At 42.4% G+C, this 21,759-nt stretch overlaps 1 protein-coding gene across 4 annotated transcripts in view; it reads left to right on the forward strand.

Annotated features, from left to right (window-relative positions):
* The first annotated feature begins 450 nt into the window (after positions 1-450).
* PHF20 (PHD finger protein 20) overlaps positions 451-21,759 on the forward strand; it is a 45,457-nt gene continuing 24,148 nt past the window's right edge. Inside the window, exons 1-3 of one of the 4 annotated variants that reach the window (XM_035123402.2) lie at positions 451-597; positions 8,262-8,401; positions 14,895-15,005. In XM_035123402.2, coding sequence (XP_034979293.2) covers positions 14,923-15,005 — 83 coding nt within the window. In that variant the 5' untranslated portion in view covers positions 451-597; positions 8,262-8,401; positions 14,895-14,922. Of the gene's footprint in view, positions 598-7,347; positions 8,402-14,894; positions 15,006-21,759 lie in introns of those variants that run through there. The other 3 variants (XM_035123396.2, XM_035123401.2, XM_035123397.2) reach the window with 3 other exon arrangements.

The following is a 21,759-nucleotide window of genomic DNA, read 5'->3' on the forward strand; positions in this document are numbered from 1 at the left end:
GTGGGTGTGGTTGGGATCAGAAAGAGATCCCAGAACGAAGCACGTACTCCCGTCACTGAACTCTGCCTCACGTGAAGGAGAAGGTGTGGTATGTTTTAAACGTGGCCTTAAAAGTGGTCCACAATTTGCGGCTGATGGCCCTTCTCTCCAAGTATTTAATAAATACACCTGAGCCCAGCAGCAGCAGCGGGTCCTCCTGAATAATAATAAAAAAGCACGCGCTCGTTGCCTGTGTCGTGAGTTCCTCTCACTGGCGAACTCACACTGGACAACGGGAAAGCAGCAACGCCACGCCTTCCGGGTCCCAAGAGAAGGATGCGCAACGTGACGGGCCGCCGCCTGGATTTTGCGCGAGCGCCCCCGAGCCCTCTCGGCCGGAGCCACGCCCCCTGACCATTTCGCCCCTCCCCCAGGAGGACCCTCCCCTCTCCTCGCGGCAGGCAGGCGGGCGAGCTAGCGGCGCCGCAGTCGCGTCGGCCATTTTGTGGCGCTGCTCAGTCGGCGGCGCTGGGCTGGACTCGGCGAGCGGATCATTGGCGGCCCCTGCCCCCTGCGGCTCGAGCCCCCTGCACGTACGAGAAGCACCCCCCCTCCCCGGTAAGGACCTGGCGCTTCCTAGGCGGCCCCGCGGAGAGAAGGAGGCGGGAGGGAGGGAGGGAGCCCGGCAACGAGCGCAGAAGAGTTCCCGCCGCGGCCTCACAAAGGCGGAGAGGGGCGGGGACCAGCCGCTGCTGTGGCGGAGAGGAGGGAGTCCCGGGCCCCGGGCGTCGCCTCTCCCCCCCGGTCTCGGGGTTCCCGGAGGCTCCTTCAGCGGGAGCCGGGAAGGTGCTTGGCTGGTTCGCCGGTCCCTCCGGCGGCGTCCGAGCGGCTTTCGGCGCCCGCGTGGGACCGGCGCGAGGCTTCTCGGAGGGGCCCGTCACGTCTCCCGCGCCGCCTCGTGCCCTGCGAAGGGGCGGGTGGCGGCGGCGGCGTGTCTCTTCGCAGCGCTCGGCTTCCTCCCGGCACCATGCTTCTTGTTCGTCGGAGGCTGCCGACGCCGCTCGGCCCCCGTCGGCGAAGGAAAGCCAAAAGGGCAGGCGAGCTTCTCCTCCTCCTCCTCCTGGGCAAGAAGGGATGCTGTGTTTCTAGGATGTCAGTAACGTGACCTTGATCGTGGCAGGTTCTGCATCAGCCAAGACTCCGCTCATCCCTTTTCAAGGCGCAGCGTCCGGTTTGAATCGAGACGCAGTTGCGCTTTCATTCCCCCCCCCCCTTTAATAGTACGACAAGTTACGCATCTTTTTGTACCACAGGACTGGCGCGCGCGGTTTATTTCTTTGGCTACTTTGGCTTCATTGAGCGCCCCACGATTAGTGGTTTGTTTTTTTAAGGATAGTGTTCTAGTAGTGGCCGCAATAATTGCCACTTAGGGCGTAGTGACACCCTTGATAATTGTTCCCTCTTCTCCTTGGGCAGAGATTATCTCTTGTAATAATTAAAGGTGGTGATGAATTGCTGGGACCTGAGAGTCTGTATTATTTTCTTGACAGTCATAATGGGTGTTGCAGTTACATAACATATGTTTTCCTAATTGCTTGCCCTTAGGGCTTATATTGTTGGAATAGGTCAGTGCCCTTCGTGTTGGCTGTGGGTAGTTGTTTGTAAGGCCTTTTGAGAAATGTGGTTTCACTTTGTGTGTTTCAAATTCACTTTGCTTACCATTTCTGTGCCTATGGGAAAATAGGCTGGAGTGGAAAGTATTCTTGGGTACTTTACCTAGAAACCTAGATCTTTTGTTCCCACAGAATTGGGCATATTCAATCTGCCACAGAAAACCACAGGGGAGGATGTACAATAAAAAATGCCAGTGGGATCAAAGTAAATTCAGGACCAAGATACTCAGAAGAGCTTTTATCCAGAGTTGCTAAAACTTTAGTAAATAACCTGCTTGTAAACTATATTTACTTTTCCATTCTTGTTAATGCTACTACATTATAATTAGATCATCTTTTACTTGGAAGGTAAGATATCAGGACAGTGTGTTTCAGTGGCAAGATGACAAAGCTGATCTGGAGGGCTGTAAATCAAACAGAATACTGCTATCATCCATGTTATTTTTAATGAAGGGAAAATATAAGGATATTTAAATAAATAGTAAATTGAATACATATTTAGCAGGATAGTTTTATTGACCCTCCTCATTTTGTCTAAATGCAACAATAGATAACTTTTTAAGCAAATGTGCCACAGTATTTCAAGCCCAAAGAATGAAAATGTGTCCCCTTTGTGTATGCTATTTATTATACAGTACAGTACATGCAACGTCTCTACAAAGGTTTGGTTTTGCCTCAGACCCTACTAACCTCAGGAGTATGTGGCACAGGAGAGGCCAGCAGAGCAGGGGTCCACTACACTTTGCTGTAGCCAGGCTCCCAGTACTTGCTCCTGCTCAGATGTGCCACGAACTCCTGCTCTTTATGCAACTTGTTGTGTGTATGCTGCAGACTGACCACACAGCCTGATGAATACCTTCAAGGAAATTGTACAAATTTAATTGGTCAAGTCCTGTTGCTTTGTGTGGTGATCGGAAAATCAGTACTGTAGCTGTATTAGCAGTACCTTCATTTACCCACTCAGTCGTTTGAACTGCTATGTATGTAGACTTAGGGAATTAAAGCAAGAGTTCTGGCTCAGTGGTACAGCACTTGGTTTGTATGCAAAATATCCCAGGTTCAATTAATGGCATCTCCTGAAATCCTGGAGGGTCATTGCCAGTACTGAACTAGATCCAGCAATGGTGTGACTCCATAAGGCAGCTTCCTATGTTGCTATGGTATGCAAACTGAGCAGGGGCAGAGGAGGAAGAATTAGTAGCTGGTGGTTCTAGTAAGTTGGAAGTTTCAGTTTTTCAAGTGGGGCAGTAGCAGAAATCAGTGGCTGAATACAGTTGTAACTTGCTCTATAACAGCAGCAAGTTTATTCCTCTAGTGTGGATACTGTTTTAAATAGGCTGTCTAGGCTAAACTTTAGCACCACATTGTAGTTACGGTACCTGCACTCTCTTTTAAAGGATTGTACAGTATCAGTGGGCAACACAGAGCATAACTGAACATCTCTGGTTGACACGAATTTAAATTAATTTAAATCACTACACATACTTGATAGACTCAATCATATAGTGCAGAACTAATGCACTCTTGGAACAAGAAAATATAGTTGGTTGCAATTTATAAATGCATCACACTATATATGTTACAATATGATATGCATATATTTTGTACTTGGGTATTGGTACCCAAATAGGGTACCCAAATAGGGAAGAGGTCTTTTAGATGCTGAAATGGTAAATACAGTTTACTATTGATTTTTGAGGAACAAGTTTTGCAAATGCAGCAGAAAGGATAGAGAAAAACAGAAATGTTGATGACTTCTGCTAAACATTTACTATTACTAGAATCAGCCTTGGGGAAATAAAACTTTCCCAGTAGTTTTGTGTTCATCTGTTGTAGGATATTCAGGTTGCATCTTTTCTTCAAACAACAAGCAATTCTCAAAAAAACAATGTACACAGACATGCCAGTCTTGAGCATTAAGCTACATGCACTCACATATCTGTCAATTTTATTTCTTAGGCATTGATAGAGCAATTTAAAATAATATATATCAATATATTACTGATAATCACATGGGGGAAAGGTTGATTTTATGCAGTGGTAAAAATGTCAGGGCAGTTCTTTCCAAAGTGCTGTCATATACTATTAGTAGGTAGCTCCACTCAGCAACATAACAGCAGCAATCTGCACAAACTGCAGTTTCCAGACCAACCTTAAGAGCATCCCCACAAAGAGTGTATTATAGAAATCCTGCCTTGAGGTTACCAATGTATGAATCTCTGTATCTAGGTTGTCCAGGAATGTTACAGCTGGTGCACCAGCCAAAGTTGGTAAAAGTCACCCCTGACTACCATGGCCACTTGGGCCTCCAGTAACAATAGTGTTACTGAGGTGTACCCTCGGACTTTGCACCTGTTCTTCAGAGAGAGTGCAGCCCCATCCAGAACAGGCAGTGTGTCCACTCCTCAGACCCAGGAACCTCCTACCAACAAGGCCTTTGTTTTATCAAGATTCATCTTAGCGGCCCTTATCAATCCCTGTGTCCAGGGAGACTTGCATATCTGTTCCTGACTCTGATGTAACAGAGAAGTAGAGCTGGGTGTCATTTTCCTACTGATGACATCACACTCCAAATTTCCTAATGACTACCTTGAACAGCTTCATGTTCAACAGCAATAGAGTCAAGAAGGTAACCTGCTTCACCCCCCACAAGGCCAAGATGCAGGCACCCAATGCCAAGCTGTAGAACAGGCCTTGTACGTATGCATGTAGCCACTATTTTTGGATAAGCTACGGTACGATCAGCCTACCTCTTCCATATACCATGGGACAAAGCATCCTCCTCAAGATAAAAAAAACTTGCTGGCTTAGTTCCTCCAAGTATGGAAAACTGCCTGTGAAACAGCAGACTATTTACCACTTCTTGTTGTCAAGCAATTTAGCTTCATCAATACAATTTGCATGTTTACCATTAAAAGAGGGAGGGGGATCTTGCTGAACTGGTCCAGTAAGGCAGTGTTTTTCAACCACTGTTCCGCAGCACACTAGTGTGCCGCGAGATGTTGCCTGGTGTGCCGTGGGGAAAAGACGGCGGTGGGGTGGCGAGCCGCCGCGTCGCGCCTGCAGAATCCCTGGCTGGCTGAGCGCGTGTGGTTCCTTCCCAGAGGAGCCTGGCAGGCGCCAGCAGGGGGAAGCGCTTCTGCGGGGAAAGCAGGCACTCTTTTTCCCGGGTGCCAAGTGGAGCTGGAGAGGGAGCGAACAGCAGAGGGACCGGCTCCCGGGCGACTCCGCTCAGCCGCAGGCTGCTCTGCGGAGCAAGGCTCTCTCGGTAGCACCTCCTGCTGCCCCGGGGCCACGTGAAGCGGGCGGTTGGCCGGCTCCTCCCCGCCCCCTCGGGCGCCCACCCCACCCGCTGCATCCCCGTGGAGCCCGGGAGGGCGCTTCCGGGCGGCGGGCGCTGGCTTTGTGGGCAGGGCTGCCTAATGGGCCAGCATGGAGCGGGAAGGCCCCTCCGAACCTCCCAGCGCGCAGGGTCATCGAGGGCACCTCGAGGAGCGAGCGCGGGCCCCTGGCGGCGAGAAACGGTGCCCATCCACCGCCCGAGTGACGGGCGGGTCTCTGGGCGCAGCTAGGCACGTCTGCTGCTCTTGCCTGACCTTGTTGCCTTACAGCCCCGACGTCGTGCGAAAGTGACAGGCGGGGAAGGAGGCCGTGGAGTTGTGGGGTGGGGGAGTTCACGAGTGATCTCGGATCGTTTATGTTTATGAGGCAGGAAGATGCTGCCAGCCATGGCGCACATGCATCCAGCTTTGTGTATGGGTGTAGTGCCCCAGTGCCAGGCTATCTTGTGCCCCAGGCAAAGATAATTACTTGCACCCAGTCCCAGCCACCCCCAATTGCTAATTTCAGTTTTCATAAGCAGACAAAATGCTTCAAAATATTAAAGGTATCAGAAATAGAAATGTATATTGCAACCCCCCCCCCCCGGTCAGTCTTGATGCTGTTGAGGGTCACTTTACACCTTGGGAAGCCCCTCCCGCTTTGGGTTTGAGTTGAAGTCCCCTGACCTTATTATAAATGGAAATACCACTGTTGCGGGCACATGCTAGGAAGCTGCAGCTATTTGGGGATTCCAGTGTGTGGACAAGCAGCTAAAACCTCAATAATAACCTCAAGCAGCTAATAACCTCAATAATATAGGCACAGAGTTAATTTTTTTAACATTTTCTAATGGTGGTGTACCTCGTGATTTTTTTCATGAAACAAGTGTGCCTTTGCCCAAAAAAGGTTGAAAAACACTGCAGTAAGGTACTACAGTTGAAAGCCATGAAACAATTGAATAGAAGCAACAAGGTTACACTTCACCTCTGTCTCTCTCTGAAATTTATATTTAAAAAATGTCCAGTAGCAAGTAGCACCTTAGAGACCAACTGACTGTATCAGACCAACACGGCTACCTACCTGAATCTCTCTGTGAAAGTAAATTATCAGGCAACCAAGGCCAAAAAAGTTCTGAACCCAGACTGGAATGAGTCTAGATAATCAGTTTCCTCTAGGACAGGATGATCCAACGCATGGACCAAGGCCTAGGGCTTTTTTGGCAGCCATCAGCAACATTTGACCCCTCCCAGCCCTCACACTGCCTTTTCAGAGCTGGGTAAGTGAGGCACCGGACTTTGGAAAGGATGTATGACGGCTCTGATAGGGTCCTAGAGTCCTCACACCTCCTTCCCAAAGCCCAGCACCTCACTTACCTGGCTTTTGGAAGGCAGCATGAGAGGTGGGGGGAGCGGCATCAAATTTTGGCCTCCCCATCCCTGCATGACAAGACAGTGTGCAGCTCATGGGTTCCCAAACAAAGTATTCTTGTGGCCCACGGTATAAAAATATTGGCCCACCCTGCTCTTGGAGCACCTGGAGCCAAACTGCTGCTGCTGCTGCTGCCCTTCTTAAGCATCTTCCCTAAAAAGTAGTTATCCTAAGCCCCTGTGACCAGGTGGTTGTTTTTCTTCTTCAAGAATGGCTGCACTACTGCATCTTTTAAGGTTGGCAGGCACTGCTTCTGCACACAAATATGCATATACTATGACTTGGACTTAACCCAGTAAAACACAACACCCGTCACAAGTTTGTTCAGATCAGCCACAATGAGAAAAGGTTGAGAAGTTGCCAGGTTAGTCAAACAGCTACAAGCACCTTGTCCCACACCCCCAGACCTCAAAAGCTAAAACTGCTCTAATAAAACCAGACTATACTTTATCTAAACTTTTCACAGCAGTGTTGTCCAAATCATCATGGATTCAGTAAATTTCATCATTGAAGTGTCTTACAAACTTACCACAGCAGACTTCCTATGCTCCTGTTTATTGGGATGGATCTTAACCTTTGTTCCGTGGCTACTTAAGGATGAGATGGAGGTGACAGAGTATACTTTCCTTCGCCACCCATTATCACCTCACAGTAGGCACAGTCATGCCCTTTAACATGCGCTCAATTGCATTTGTGGCAAGTCTTGCACCATATGTGCTCTAGCTGTCATCTGACCTGCTTCATTCTTGAAATCTCTGGAGGCAGACATTCTTAATGGGTTACTTACCTCTGCAGGGGAGAACTGCCAGCTGCTGCTGCTGCAAGACCAAATCCCACAAAATGGTTGGACCATAACAATTGGTTATTTCAAGTCTCTCTCTCTCTCTCTCTCTCTCTCTCTCTCTCTCTCTCTCTCTCTCTCTCTCTCTCTCTCTCTCTCCCTTCCCCCCCCCCCCCCGCGCTTCCCGATTATACTTCCCATACTTGGAGGCAGTAACTAAATTGAGGATCTCCCCTGCAAAGTTAAAAGTGTGCATGAATCTTCAGTAAGTTGTCAGTTCTGGATAAACAGATCTAGGTAGTAAAAAGAAATGTGGAAGCAGAATCCTGGGGGAAGAGATAAGCAAACTGGACAGGAACAAAGAATAGACAGCCATAGTGGGAATAGGATCGCCACCTGTTAATTTGTTGCCTATAGGTGCAGTGTCACCTGCAGAACCTCCATCTGTCTCCATACCTGCTAGTGCCAGTTATCTAATGGGGATGAGGTACAGTAATCGTCTCATCTGCCACTGCGTCAGCTCTCCTCTCCTCATACAAGTATTTAACTGTTTCTTAAATGTAATCAATACAAATCTACATTTTTTGAGTTTTGAATTTCAAGAAAATAATTAAAGGATTTTGGGTTATATACCAGGCAACAACTTTTTTAAAATAATAATAATTAATGTGTCAGTAAAGACTTAAAGGAGCATATGTGCTTAAATTACATGCTAAATGGAGAAATAAACATTTGAATGTAGCCCATTAGTTTTAGAAGTTTTGTATAGTTAAGAATCCTTTTCTCATCCCTAATCCTTTTATAGGTTTACATTACATTACACAGCATTATTTAACAATAAGGAAATTTAATTCAAGGGGAATCCTTTTATTTTTGCCTTCAAAGTTCCACTTTGGGATTGAGATCAGTATGTGTACCTAGAATCATTAATAAATTTCTGCATTTGGGACAGGGTGTAGGTCAAGGAAGATATTTTCTAAATATTTGCTGAAGGAATGCTGCCTAGTTTTATAGGAATGTTAATATAGTAGTAGTGATGGTCTTAGCCTTATGTAGCAATTGCCTTTTCTTACCTGCAGGTGTGTTTTTCAGCGCAGCCTGGCTGTGGCCATCCACTTGCAAGGGATCCTAATTGTGTCAGGCATCATGGACTTTCACCACTCCTACTTTGGATTGACCAATTCTGATGAGGGCATGCAAATTGCGGGGGGTGAACTGGGTGAGATTTTATTTGTTCTTGCCATTACCTATGGTATGATGCACAACACATGTCACAACTGAGTATTTATGATTATATTGCTTATCTTGGTGTATCTCAAACTTCTTTATTTTATTGTGCTATGTAGCTCTGTAAACCAACTCCAGTAATGTGTGCTACAAGTGATTGTGTGGAGAATCTCGTACACAGTTGTGTTCATTCTTCTGCTTCATTAGTTTATGTTTGATACTAATCAAATATTAGAGAAGAATATGTTTTCTAAAGTCACACACATGGCACCCATTCTATCTTAGCAACCTTCTTCTCTGACGAGGGTAGTATGATGAGATAGTGGGGATGCAGTCACTCTTACAAACTCAGGGTGCATCAGTGAGTGATGTCTGCCAGAAGGCATTCAGCCCACAAACCTTGGCTAGTGAAAGGAGAAAGATTCCACATCTTCAATGATACTATATTACCTTTAAATGTTTCACCCCATTCAGGTGTTCTGTCTCTTCCACCCTCCAGTTTGAGAGCCACTGATATACTAATAAAATAGAAATCAACATCATCATGAAATAAGTATTATCATTGATTTATTAATTGGTTAACCACTGTCTCAAGGCAATTTGCACATAAGATGTATGAAAACTGGTTAAATCAAAAGATGTTGCCATACGTCATACTAATTGTCAGATGTCTTGTAGGATGCATCTGCTTGTTTCAGTGCCTAAGCTAAACCATTCTTATCTGATGTTGTAGTTGAAGTTGCTTCAGTTACTAAAAGACTAAATTTTCTTACCTTACAAAATACTGTGTACAGTTCCTGGTGCAAGCAGAACTTCTACAGTTTTCTAATGTTCTGCATTACTGATAAACATTTTACCAATTAATCTGTTAACAGTTGCACAAAGTCCAAGAATAGCTGCTTATTTTTTCCAGCTCCATCTTGTGTCCCAGAATGAATCCTACAAACAACATCCACTAGAAGAGAGAAAGTACACATTAACTGACAAAAGACAACCATTGAAACAGAGCAATATAAATTGGACCAGTATATCACTAGGCACATTCATCAGAAAAAAGTATAGTATATAGTGGTACCTCCGGTTACAAACTTAATTCGTTCCAGAGGTCCGTTCTTAACATGAAACTGTTCTTATCTTGAGCTGCACTTTCGTTAATGGCTGCGTGTGCGCCACTAGTGCGCGACTTCCGTTCACATCCTGGGGCAAAGTTCACTACCAGGAGCAACTACTTCCGGGTTAGCGGAGCTCATTGCCCAAAGCTTTTGCAAGGAGGATGGTACGTAACACAAGGTTCGTAACACTGTAGTATAGTAAAAGCACATTATGTAATTACTTCAGTGACAAAATGCTGGAGCGAGTGGGAATGAAGGCATGCAGAAACATTGTTGATATGCTCCAATTCATAAACCACCATGAAATTTTTCAGCCAAAATTGAAAATACCCGCTTTCATACAGTGGTACCAAGCACAGTTAACGCTAATCAGATAACAAGGTCCCTTCATAACTGCACTTAAGACCATATTTCCAAACCCTGGTCAGCAATAATGGCAAATATCAGTACATATGCAATGGTAACCTACAGTTAAGTGAACAAGAGAAAAAAATAGGAAAACGTGCCAAAAAGTGGAGGAGAAAGAGGGCAGTTTGTATATTCCCAAGCATGGGTCTGTCAGGAAAAGGCCTACTTACGAGTAGGACCCTGGCAGAGACACATGCCCGGCTGGCATGCTCTCCTCCCTCCTGGGCGATCGTTCGGGAGCTACATAAGCATTCTCCAGTCCGAACATCACAGCAACTGGTGCCAGAAGACACCAGCACACTTTAGGGATCCACAGAGGTTGTGCAGTTGCGTAACAGAACTCAGTTACACAGCATCTTGGCTAATCTACTTTATTTACATATAAACACACACAGAGCTCTTCATCATGGCTCCCTCTCTCTAGCTTCACAGACAGCAAAGAGAAAGAACAAAGGAACAACAATTCCACTTCAGGAACACACTAAGACAAACATCCTGTCTACGTCACTTCCCACTCTGTGGAATGAAAACATATACAGTCATATGACAGACAACAAACCTATGACTGCGCACAGGGAATGAATCTCCCAACAGGGTCACTGCCAACTGCAGTCTAGGGAGCTAGCATTATGTCTGTACTGGGCCCCATAATGTCTACCACACATTAACATGAATAAACTAGCAGGAGCAGTTAATATGAAAAATAGTGTGATCATCTATGGTTTCTTTAAATCTGTAAATCATTACTGCAGTATAAAACCATTCTTTTTTAACCTGGCACTTGGAGTCCATGGCTGCTGTCAAGAACAGAGCTTGATGTGCAGATACTATCCCTCTCTCTTGGATTGGTCTTCAGACAGAGACATAGTATTACAGACATTCTGTGCATTGTGGAAGTGGAACATAAAGGTTATGACTGCTGAATCTTTTCCAGGCTGGATACAGCAAAGGAAATAGAATATGCTGTTGTATGGAAGCATGATTATTATCATAGAATCAGTTCAGGGTGTTGAAGAACAGAATTAGAATCTAGAGACAGGCCTTTGGTGGAGACCAAGAAGGGAGGAATAAAGGAGGAATAAAGAAAATGAATAATGCAGGATGATAATAGTCCAATAATAAACTGACTTGACCAAAGTCAGTTGGATCTAGTCAGTTCCACTGTGGGAGGAAATAGCCTTTGGACTCCAGTAATAAAGCATAGCTGTACACAGACAAATGCTAGCCTTGGTGCATGTCCTCGTGCATGTCTTGGTGTATGTTCAAGCTCAACATGACAGAATAAAGAAAATGCAGTGCTCTTGAAAACTAGGTTACTTTTCAGTGCTATTAAGAAGTTGATGGTGGAAAGCACTTATCTGGTGGGAAAGTCACTAACATGAATAGCTCAGCATTCTGTAATACATTTAATTGCATCTACATGTTACATGTCTTAAAGCTATTGGGGGGGAAAGTAGTTTCTGTTTGAGGGAGAAGCACCTAGGAAGTGGAGACCACACATTTAAAGCATATTATGCCCTGTGCATGAGGATTCAGCACACACTCCATTTGCACAGATGGTTTTAAATGTTTTCAGGCTCCTTCATCCATTCAGTTGTAAAGCCCGTGAAGGCTTTTGATTTATCTCATAGTTATATTCCACTGGCAAGGTGTCATGGTCCCTTTGGTGACTATTGGATTAGCTGCTTTGGGTTACACAGAGGCCAAGAAGCCTCTGGCTAGGCATTACATGCAAAGGGGACTTACTAGGCCTTAAAACTTATTTTTTTAAAAAAATACTTGCTGCTTATGTACCTGATAGCCGCTACTGGAGGCCTGCTTGACAGTTTCTGTTCTTGCTAATAGTGCTCAGTAGGCTTAGAAATTTAGGCAGTTATTTGTTTGGCCTAAAGGCAAATTTTTAGTAACCCACCCTAAACCAAAAAGAGAACAGGATAGATAGAAATATCAATCACCCGCTTTTTCTCTCACATGAAATCTCCTTGCCCAGCTCTGTCAAAGCTTTCCTGTGCCTTCATTCATTTTTCACATATGCAGAGCTGAGCTAAGTTGCTACATATCTCTGTCTATGCCTTCTGGGCCCAGAGTCCAGTGGCACAGATGGACAAGACTTCCTTTCTTTTGTGTTATATATTGAATACATGGTATTGTATTAAGGCAGAAACCCTGTCTGCCTAGTTAACAAAGAGGTATGGGAAATTATGCCTTGTACTGTACAGGTGTCTAATAGGTTGGTTTTCTGGGTAAGAAACAGTAGGACACGCTGCAGCTGTTGCCTGGAGCTAGTTGCCAGCATCTTGCTCTGCTTTACATACTTGGTTTGCTTTACATACTGGCCTTTTAAGTCAGAGAAGGGAAGCACATGGTTATGAATGTCCCATTCTAGCGTGTTCACCAGTAGCAGGATTGGCTATCCACATATACATCTTTGATAGTTTGCAGCTTGTGTGTTTGTGCGTGTGTGAGGGAGGGAGGGAGGGAGGGAGAGATAGAGAGAGACAGACAGACAGACAGACAGACAGACAGAGCGCACTGCAAGACCAATAAAATAAGCTGACGTGTAATGTGTGTATGTCTGTTAATCTTCTATTTCTGCCTAAAGTGGGAACAAATTACATTCAATAAATACCAGTATGTATTTGGTTACATCACTGAACCATATGGGCCTTGGGTAGGGGTCCAGTTTCAGAAGCTTGTGGAAGCCTCAATTCTCTTTTTGATTGTGCAGCTATTTAGGAGGAGAGGGTGTCATTCTTTTTCACATGCTTAGTAGAGGTCTTCAAATTATATTTTAGCTCATGGTTCCATATGTCTCAGTAATTTTTTTTTTAGATGTGCAGAGAAGGCTAAGCAGCATCATGTTTGCATTGCATTTAAGATGAGAGATGTGTTGCCACTCTTCAGTTGTATTAAGACACTCGACTCAGTGCATGTCTCATCACTCGCTGGTATGCATGACAAGACAAAGCCCAGCCCTCCTCTCTGCCTTGGACACGGATGGGGAGTAGGGAATGTCCCTGATGTTGGACTGTACTGCAAGCACAGCCCAAGTATGGGGAAGATCCCTTTCACACCAGCTCCCAGTTGGAGAAGGCTGGGGCTACTATTCTTGGTGCTGGGCTGTCCAGAAAAGCAAGCCCTGGCTCACCTACAACCTTTAGTTCAGAGCTTGATGGGTGGCGATGTTCCTTACACCCGTGCTGGGCTTACAGAGTGATTCGTCTGCATGCCTATAAAGCAGGCATCCCCAAACTCAGCCCTCCAGATGTTTTGGGACTACAATTCCTATAATCCCTGACCACTGGTCCTGTTAGCTAGGGATGATGGGAGTTGTAGTCCCAAAACATCTGGAGGACCGAGTTTGGGGGTGCCTGCTGTAAAGCCTAGCAAAGGCACTGCATGCGTAGAATGACTTTTGTTAGTTCAATGGAACATCCCCTACCTTCTTCCTCCTGCACCCCCAACCTTCTGAAGCAGATTTTGGGGGTATGGGGAGCACAGGGGAAAATCTTTTACATGAGCAGTCTTTCCACCTACACAGTGACTTCATTGGATTCAGCGAGTTTGGCAGGCTACTGAGAACTGCAAATTTTGGCTTGGCTATCAAATTTTGGCTTGTCTCTGTGTGTATAGGATTTGTTATTGTAGTCCAATTGTTATGTTGTTGACAGAGCCATGTACACCCGCAAAACATATTTTTAATATTTGAAACATTGTTAATGCCCACTGCTTCTTAGTAGCTCACATTTATAGCACCTCAAATTTCAGCAGAAAATTGTAGTTTACTTCACAATAGCATTTTAAACTTATGATTTTAAGCTGTACATCAAACTTAAAACCGAAAATAAAAGCAACTCTAGGAGTCAACAAATGTTCCAGTTACCGGGGGGGGGGGTTGAAAGCTTTTAGAAAAAGGTGTTGCAGTTCTATTGTAATGTCTAAAACACCGTTCATTAAGAGCCACCATGTTAAGGCTGTTTCATTTTGCAAATGATTTTCATGTTCTAGATCAGTGGTGTTCCAGAACAGTGCTTTTATATGTCACTGTTCATTAGTTTGAATCTTGTGGTGGTAATGAAGGAGCTGATAAATCACAAAACAGCCTTAACAAAATTGCAGCAGTAGAAGGCTGTAGTGCTGTTAGCATGAACTTGAAGCAAAAAGTGCAAGAACAAAGGCATTTGCAGAAAAGATAATATATTTAGCAGTACATATCAGATAATCCAGTAGCGTCCATGGCTCACCCAGTTTTCTGTAATACACTACATACACTAAATCTAAGATTTCTGTACTGTGTAAAAGCTAGCACTGTCCAGTGCATCATATCTGTAAACTTGCAGGATTGAAATTAAGGACCTCTTCAGACAATGCATCTGCTTTGTGGTTACTCAAAATTTGCTCTGCATGATATCTGGCCCATATGGCAAGGATTTTTTTAAAAAAAAACTATTAGAGAAACATTTAGAGCGGACAATCCAGGTGGTAAGCAGTTACATTCAAAATAGCTTGTTACGTGGCAACAACACAGTAAACTCTAAAGGTGGTGGCCATAGCACATGGAGCAAAGCGTAGACAGGTAGCACTGGAAACAACAAACAGTGATGTACAAAACTGCTGAATTATCAATAAAGTATTGACCACAAAGAATTTAATTAGAGAAGCATTACAGATAGTTGGTACCTGAACACTGGAGGGAGCCCCTCAACAATGTTACATTTCCCACAGTACACCCAGGTGCTCCACTTTGACAACCAGAGTTGAGTTTTAGTAAGATATGGGGTATACAAAGCCAGTCTTTGTAATGAAGAGACTATATATTAAAGGGCACTCTTTTCAACATACAGTATAAAGAATGCAAAGAAAACTTACATAATTGAAACATTGGAATATGAATTATTTTAACTGATTAGACAGATTAGCAATTGACACAGGTTCTGGTGATTGATATTTAATTGCATTTTTCAGGGGAATAAAAGCAGCGGCTTATAACAAAATGAGAAAACATCCACCAAACAGAAGAGGTATCAGCTTTGAAGTGGGAGCCCAGTTGGAAGCCCGAGACAGATTAAAAAACTGGTATTTCTTATTTCATGATAAAACTTGGATACATTTTTGTGATGCTGTCACTTGCTACAAACAGGGAGTCAAACCAACAAAAGTTCCAGTTCAGGTCTGGTTCTGATTCAACTGCAATCAGACGGTAGCATTTTGGTAACTGGTTCAGAGTATCCGAATCACCTACTCTTGTTCTATACTTTATGTGAGAAAACGTAAATGGTGATTCACATATATGATAAGTTGATTAGTATCAAAGTGGTAATTATCCTAATGTTAATAATACAAAATGTTTAAACATATTGTACAGATGCAGCTATTTATCTGTCGATCTTTATGTCACATTGTAAAAGTAGAAAGTTTCAAAAACTTAAAGGCCTAGTTTGGGTGTAATGGTATTGTGCACTGAACTTTAGTATTCCCACCTTCCCTTTGTTTATACACTCAGCTTGGGAAGTAACTGCTTGGTTAATTCACAGTTTCTGTGATATCTAAACCATAGATACCTGCCTGCAAACCATATTGGGTGCATTTGTACACAGTGCTAAAATATTGTTTAGCAGTACTATATGCACTAGCTGGAGTGAGTCAGAGCAGAGGCTCATGCTCCCACACTTCCTTCATTTCTCTTTATTGACCAGGAAAAGAACATTTACTTTCCACAATCTGGTTTATTACAAATGCTGGCAAAAGTCCTAACTCTGCATTGACAGTGGGGAAGCACTCAAGCCTAAGGCTTTCCACAATAATTTTACAGCTTGTTCGTATAGCACTAAACCATGATTTTAGCACTGCATTCTTCTCAATATTAGTTCTGTGAATGCATTAGTAGTTTATTATAATTCTTTGTTTTTGGAGTCAGTAAGTGCTATCTTTTCAGTTTTTAGTCAAACCCTTATTCCAAACTAATAACCTGCCCTTTTTTCTGTTGTGTTCTCGTTCTTGTTTCAAACAGTGATGTGGGACAGGATATTTTCAGTAATGGAAAAAAAATCCATTGCTATGTTTTTCCACATTAAAAAAGACCCATTTCTAAAACTACAATGTTTCATAAAATTAATTTGTAAAAATAATGAATGGATAAAAATAACTAGTCAAAATGGATGGTTCCCCTCAAAGTGTGCATGCATACATCTTAACAGATATAGCACTGAGTATGCCAAAACTGAGCATGTTAACCATTTTCAGTGCCTTCATTGTCCACCTTAAAATTTGAGGAAGCATATGTTACTGAATTGTAATGTCGAATGTTTATAAGTATTTCATTAAAAAATAGAACAGCTTTGCATTTGCTGGAATATAACATCAAACATTTCAGTTCAGATACTTTTGGCTATTTAGGAAATGAGAGATTTATACAGCACATAATATTAGCATGGTATTTTTTAATAAAAATGATAAGTAAATAAAAATGACATTTTAAAATAATTTAGTTTAATAAATATGGCAGAAATTACAAATTGGATCACAGTTGAATTAGGGCATAATAAAAGTTTGCAGACAGCTAACATCACCAATGATTATGTAGGTTCTGATTGTGCTGGGTTTTCAGTTTTTTAAAAAAGGGTTCGGTTTGACTCCCTGACATTAAATTTGTTCTGTTTGCAAATGTTCATACTGTATAGTATTTATTGATTTTGCTCCCCTCACCTAATGTCTGCTGATCTGTAATACAGTGCAATCCTATACATGTCTACTCAGAAGTAAGTCCCATTGAGCCTAATGGTGCTTACTCCCAGGTAAGTGGGTATAGGATTGCAGCCTTTGTGTTAAAACTGTTGTGAAGTTGGTACAGGGTTCATCCTGAGTTTCCTGCACAAAGAACACCCAGCTGCACTTCCTTGAAAAATAATCTCAGATTCAGGATCTGGAATCTCCATGACCATTTAGAGTAGACAGTACTAGACTACATGGACAAATAGTCTGGTGTAAGGCTGTTTCCTAAGCCACAGTGAGACCTTCTGCCTTACACCATTTTAATTGTTATCACAGTATTACTGTTTTTGAGGTGCCAAGTGTAACGGATCTAGGAAGAGGCTCTGAAAAAGACATTTGAGTCAACAAGTTGATCATTTGGGGATTGCCTTCTCCCATGTCATCCTAGTCGCTCTCTAAGATCAGAAGGAATGGTTCTTCTCTGTGTCTTTCCTAGAGTGGAAGCACAACTGAGTGGGACAAGAGAAGAGGCCTCTAAATAACTTGTATCATGGGATGCTTTGCCTTGTGAAATGTGGTGGGCTCTCTCCCTTGCTGTTTTTTGTTTGCAAGCTATTGAAAACCATTTCATTGGGACCTTTTATTTTATGACACATATATGGATATATTCTGAATTTTTTGTTATTTTTCTGGAAGTATTATGTTTTATATGTTGTAAACAACCATGAAGGGAGCATACTCTAATCAATAAATTGTTAAAAAAACAAAGAACAATATGGTTAGGGTATATCCCATTCCCCTGAGGTATAGTGTCCTTACTCTTCAATACCCTGCACTTTGAAATGAAGGACCCCCCTGTTGAGTGGCTGAAATAAAAAATTTGATCACGAGGAATGCTTTAAAAGGGGGTGAACTAGTGGATTACTTTTTCATTCTGACTTCATGGAGGTTGAAAGTAGAATATGATATTGTACTGTTCTGAATCGATAAGTAGAACATTTTTGTGTTATATGAATAGAGAATCCTGGAAAGTTCGCTTTTTGACATTGCATCTTGAGGAACACCATGTATAGGAAAACTGAGAATCAAGTTTTTTTTAAGAGACTGAGCTGAACCTTGACACTGCAGAACGCTGATACTAGACATTTGTATAGAAAAGATAGCTACACATTTCATTTTTAATCATTCCGTCTCTCTTGGGTTAATGTATTATGGAAACATGCTTTCATGAGAACTTGTTTTGGCTAGATCAAGGCTATAGCAAATGACGTATCTAAAACGATGCATTTTGGACAGTTTGCAGTCTGCTGAAGATTAGGGTTGGTAGCATTGGAAGTTTATAAAAAATAGAGTTTATTTTTGAAATGTTTCAATGAATGAACTAGTGTCTCTTGGTAATGTTTCCATTTCTTCAGTTTGGTCACTGAAGATAATGTACACCACTTAGAAATTTAAATACTTAAGTGGTATACATCTTAACTGTCTTAAATTGTTTGTTTGTTAAATCTATTGGTCACTTTTTTTAGCAAGGGACCACAAAGTGACTTACATTGTATAAACAAACAAACAAACACATTAAACCAGGCATGAAAGAAAAACCAAGAAAGACAATCCTCTTTTTAAAGGCAGGATTAAAATTTCCCCATCCACTAAAGGATAATTAAGAGCCAAAGCCCTCGTGAAAAAGAAATGTTTTTATTCGGTGTCTACATCTATACAATGATGATGCCAGGTGAGCCACCCCCAAGGAGAGCATTCTAAACACAAGGAGTCACCACTGAAAAGCACTGTTCTAATGTTGCCACCCTTCAGACCTCCTGAGGAGGGGCACACACAAGGAAGGGCTTCAGATAATGCAGGCATCCCCAAACTGCGGCCCTCCAGATGTTTTGGCCTACAACTCCCATGATTCCTAGCTTAGAGGACCAGTGGTCAGGGATGATGGGAATTGTAGTCCAAAACATCTGGAGGGCCGAAGTCTGGGGATGTCTGAGATAATGGTTGCAAGGTCGAGGTTGGTTCATATGAGGCGAGGTTGTCCTTGATGCATTGAGGTCCTTAGCTGCATAAAGCTTTATAGGTCAAAACCAGCATTTGAATTGGACCTGGAATCTAATTGGTAGCCATTGCAGTTTGGCCAGGATTAGTGTTAACTGCCTAGAGCAGGCATTCCCAAACTTCGGCCCTCCAGATGTTTTGGACTACAATTCCCATCATCCCTGACCACTGGTCCTCTTAGCTAGGGATCATGGGATTTGTAGGCCAAAACATCTGGAGGGCCGCAGTTTGGGGATGCCTGGCCTAGAGTCTATTGCCCCAAGCAACCTGGGCATTGAATTCTATACCAGCTGTAAATAATAAAATCATCAGCTCAGACCAAGGGCTCCTAATACATTAGGGAGCTCTGATGTGCATATGAGACTCCTGTATAAGCTAGTGGGTCACTGTTGCATAATGATACAAACCTACTTGTAGATGAGCTTTTTCTTTCTATACGAATGTATGAAAGTGTGTTGATTTTATCTGTTCTTGCTGCCTATGTGCTGCTTACCTTTTCATTTGTTATTTAAAATATCTGAACAATACTGAACAGCTAGTTAATTATAGTTTCCTTGACAGTAGGCCTTATAAACAGAAACCTTTTGAATAAACACTTCATTGCACATAATGTGCAAGTAAAAACCAATACTGAGTTGCGAGGGAAAATTGTAGCTTGTTAGGCAGATGTTGGTGTTACGTCATTCTCCTTGGAAGTATAGATGGGGGGTGTATATAATCAGTATATTTGATATAACCCTAGTTGTTTTCAGGAGAAAGGCTTTCTTGATGCAGTAGCAACACAGCAAGAATTGTATTAGACTTCATGATAATTGGAGGCAGAAGGTGGGTTGCCGTTGTCAAGTTATAAAGCAACCTGGGCTGCCCTTTATTGAACTTGAGTTGAGATGCAAAACTGTGATTCTAGGTTTGAAAAGAACAGCATTAACTTTTCTGAGAATTGTAAACTTAGTAAACACTTGACTAAAGAATGATTTATTGGGAAAGTGGGACTTGCGTGTATCATTCTGCACTGGTGCCCCCCCCCCCACACCTCAATTACCAATGTAGTGTCCTCAATTTTTGTTGGACTCCCAACTTCCATCAGTGCTGATTGACCAGGGCTCATGGGAGTTGTAGTCCAGTGACAATTGGGGAGTGTCATGTTGATTATTCCTGGTTTTAGGCAATTGAGTCTAATGTAGCATACAGCCTGTTGAAGAAAAGTGTAGGTATTACTATAGCAAAATACAGATTTGGAGCATGTATTATTAGAATTAGTTTTAAATTACTATATTTAAGTATGCAAGAACTAGTTCTTAAGAAGTTGAAAATGATTATTGGTTATAGCCGATGTGACATTGTATAGAATTCCTTGGTTGTAAGGGTATTCTTGCTATTGGGTCCATTTTATAGAGCCTCCTAAGATAGCACTTCAAAGACGGTGAGCAAGGAGTGGTAGAAGGAGAAGAAATGGCATAAATGGTGTAGGATTGCTAACCATCGATGAGTAGGGTTTTGATTTGTTTTTTGGCTATGCTCTGGAAGTATGTTACCCCAAGCTGATGCCTTCCAGATATTGTTGGTCTCTTCAACTTCCATCATCTCCAACCATTGTTCTCGTTGGCTGATTATCCAAAGCATTTCGAGGACACCAGGTTGGAGAAAGCTGCTGTATCTGATATTGATGTGTAGTCAAGGATTTGTGATGTTCAGAACTTGTTTTTTCAATTCCTGATTCTGAGAGTAAACTAATCTCCCAGTATATCAGAGTAAAGATAGGGGGAAAATGTAACTTTATTTTGCTGCAGTTATATACAGTATAGGCTTCTAGGCAAATTTAACAAGTTTTAAACAATGGAACTTTCCTAAATTTTAATATAGATGTGATTGCAATTGTATAATACAAAGACAGAACATATTCACATGTCATTTTGTTCTTTACTTTGAGAGTAAACAATCTAAATATGTAGGATATGAACATCATGCATTTTATTTAACATTCTAGTAGCATGATCTAGTAGCAAGAGATCAGATATGCTTTAGAAGGGTCACCATCTGGTGAACTTTCTCCTCTTTCTGTCTGTCCTCATAATTTATTCTGAACAAACTTCTGCTTTGAGATAAAAAATTGCCAGAACGATCTCCCAAACTCATCTGATATGAGTAGGGGATGATGAAAATGTTCTCTGCTTGAAGATGGATTGATTAATATGATTTGCTAAAAAGGATCTTGCTCCATAATGTTTGAGGACCAATCAGGAGGAACTGATTATTCTCTAGGATCAAGCATATAGGTCTGAGGAGTCCTTCTCAGTTTCTGTACCCACATGATTATTGCACTCTTGAAAATTTCCCAGTTAGTTTGTCATAATGGGATTAAGCTATTGTTTGTTACTTTTGAAGTTAGCCTTAACAAAAGTGTAGATTAAACTATTGTAGAGATGTACATGTTGTATGGGTCTGTGTTTAATTTTTAAAATAGACTAATTCTTAACACTACTGAGTGACACCAAACATTACAAAAGTAGATTTCCCATTCTTCTTCGTCCTCCTTCAGCCCCCTCCCCCATTTCCACAAGGTCCTGTAACTTTCCAAGGCAGATTTGGTGGGTATGGAGTCTGTCTGCCAGCACTTGGGAACAGTTGGGTGTCACCCACCGTTAACAGCAGTGTCAGGTCGGGGTGCTGACAAATTAGCATTGCCTATTGTCACCATCCTGAGGATACCAAGCAGCTATTCCTAGGGGCCTTTTTGTGGTTCTCTGATGGCATAAGATTTTTAACTTCCCATCATATACTGCTGATAGCACCAGCAAGGTTGTTTGGCTAGAACATTAGTTATGATGAAAAGTGCAAGGTCTGCACAGCAGAAACAAGGATAAAAACCATGACTGGAAACCATAACTTAAGAATTCACAAGTCACAACCATAAGCACATAAACTGTCGGCTCTTTGTTAACATGATTTCAGGTGTTTGTCATATTTCCTAGAAAAAGAAAGCAGTTTTGCTTAATAATAAAAAAGCAGCAAGATTAAAGTAATCACAAAAAGGTGGAAATTGAAGCTATTTGTGTATCAT

Source organism: Zootoca vivipara, chromosome 7 (assembly GCF_963506605.1).
Source record: "Zootoca vivipara chromosome 7, rZooViv1.1, whole genome shotgun sequence".
Classification (NCBI taxonomy): Eukaryota; Metazoa; Chordata; class Lepidosauria; order Squamata; family Lacertidae; genus Zootoca; species Zootoca vivipara.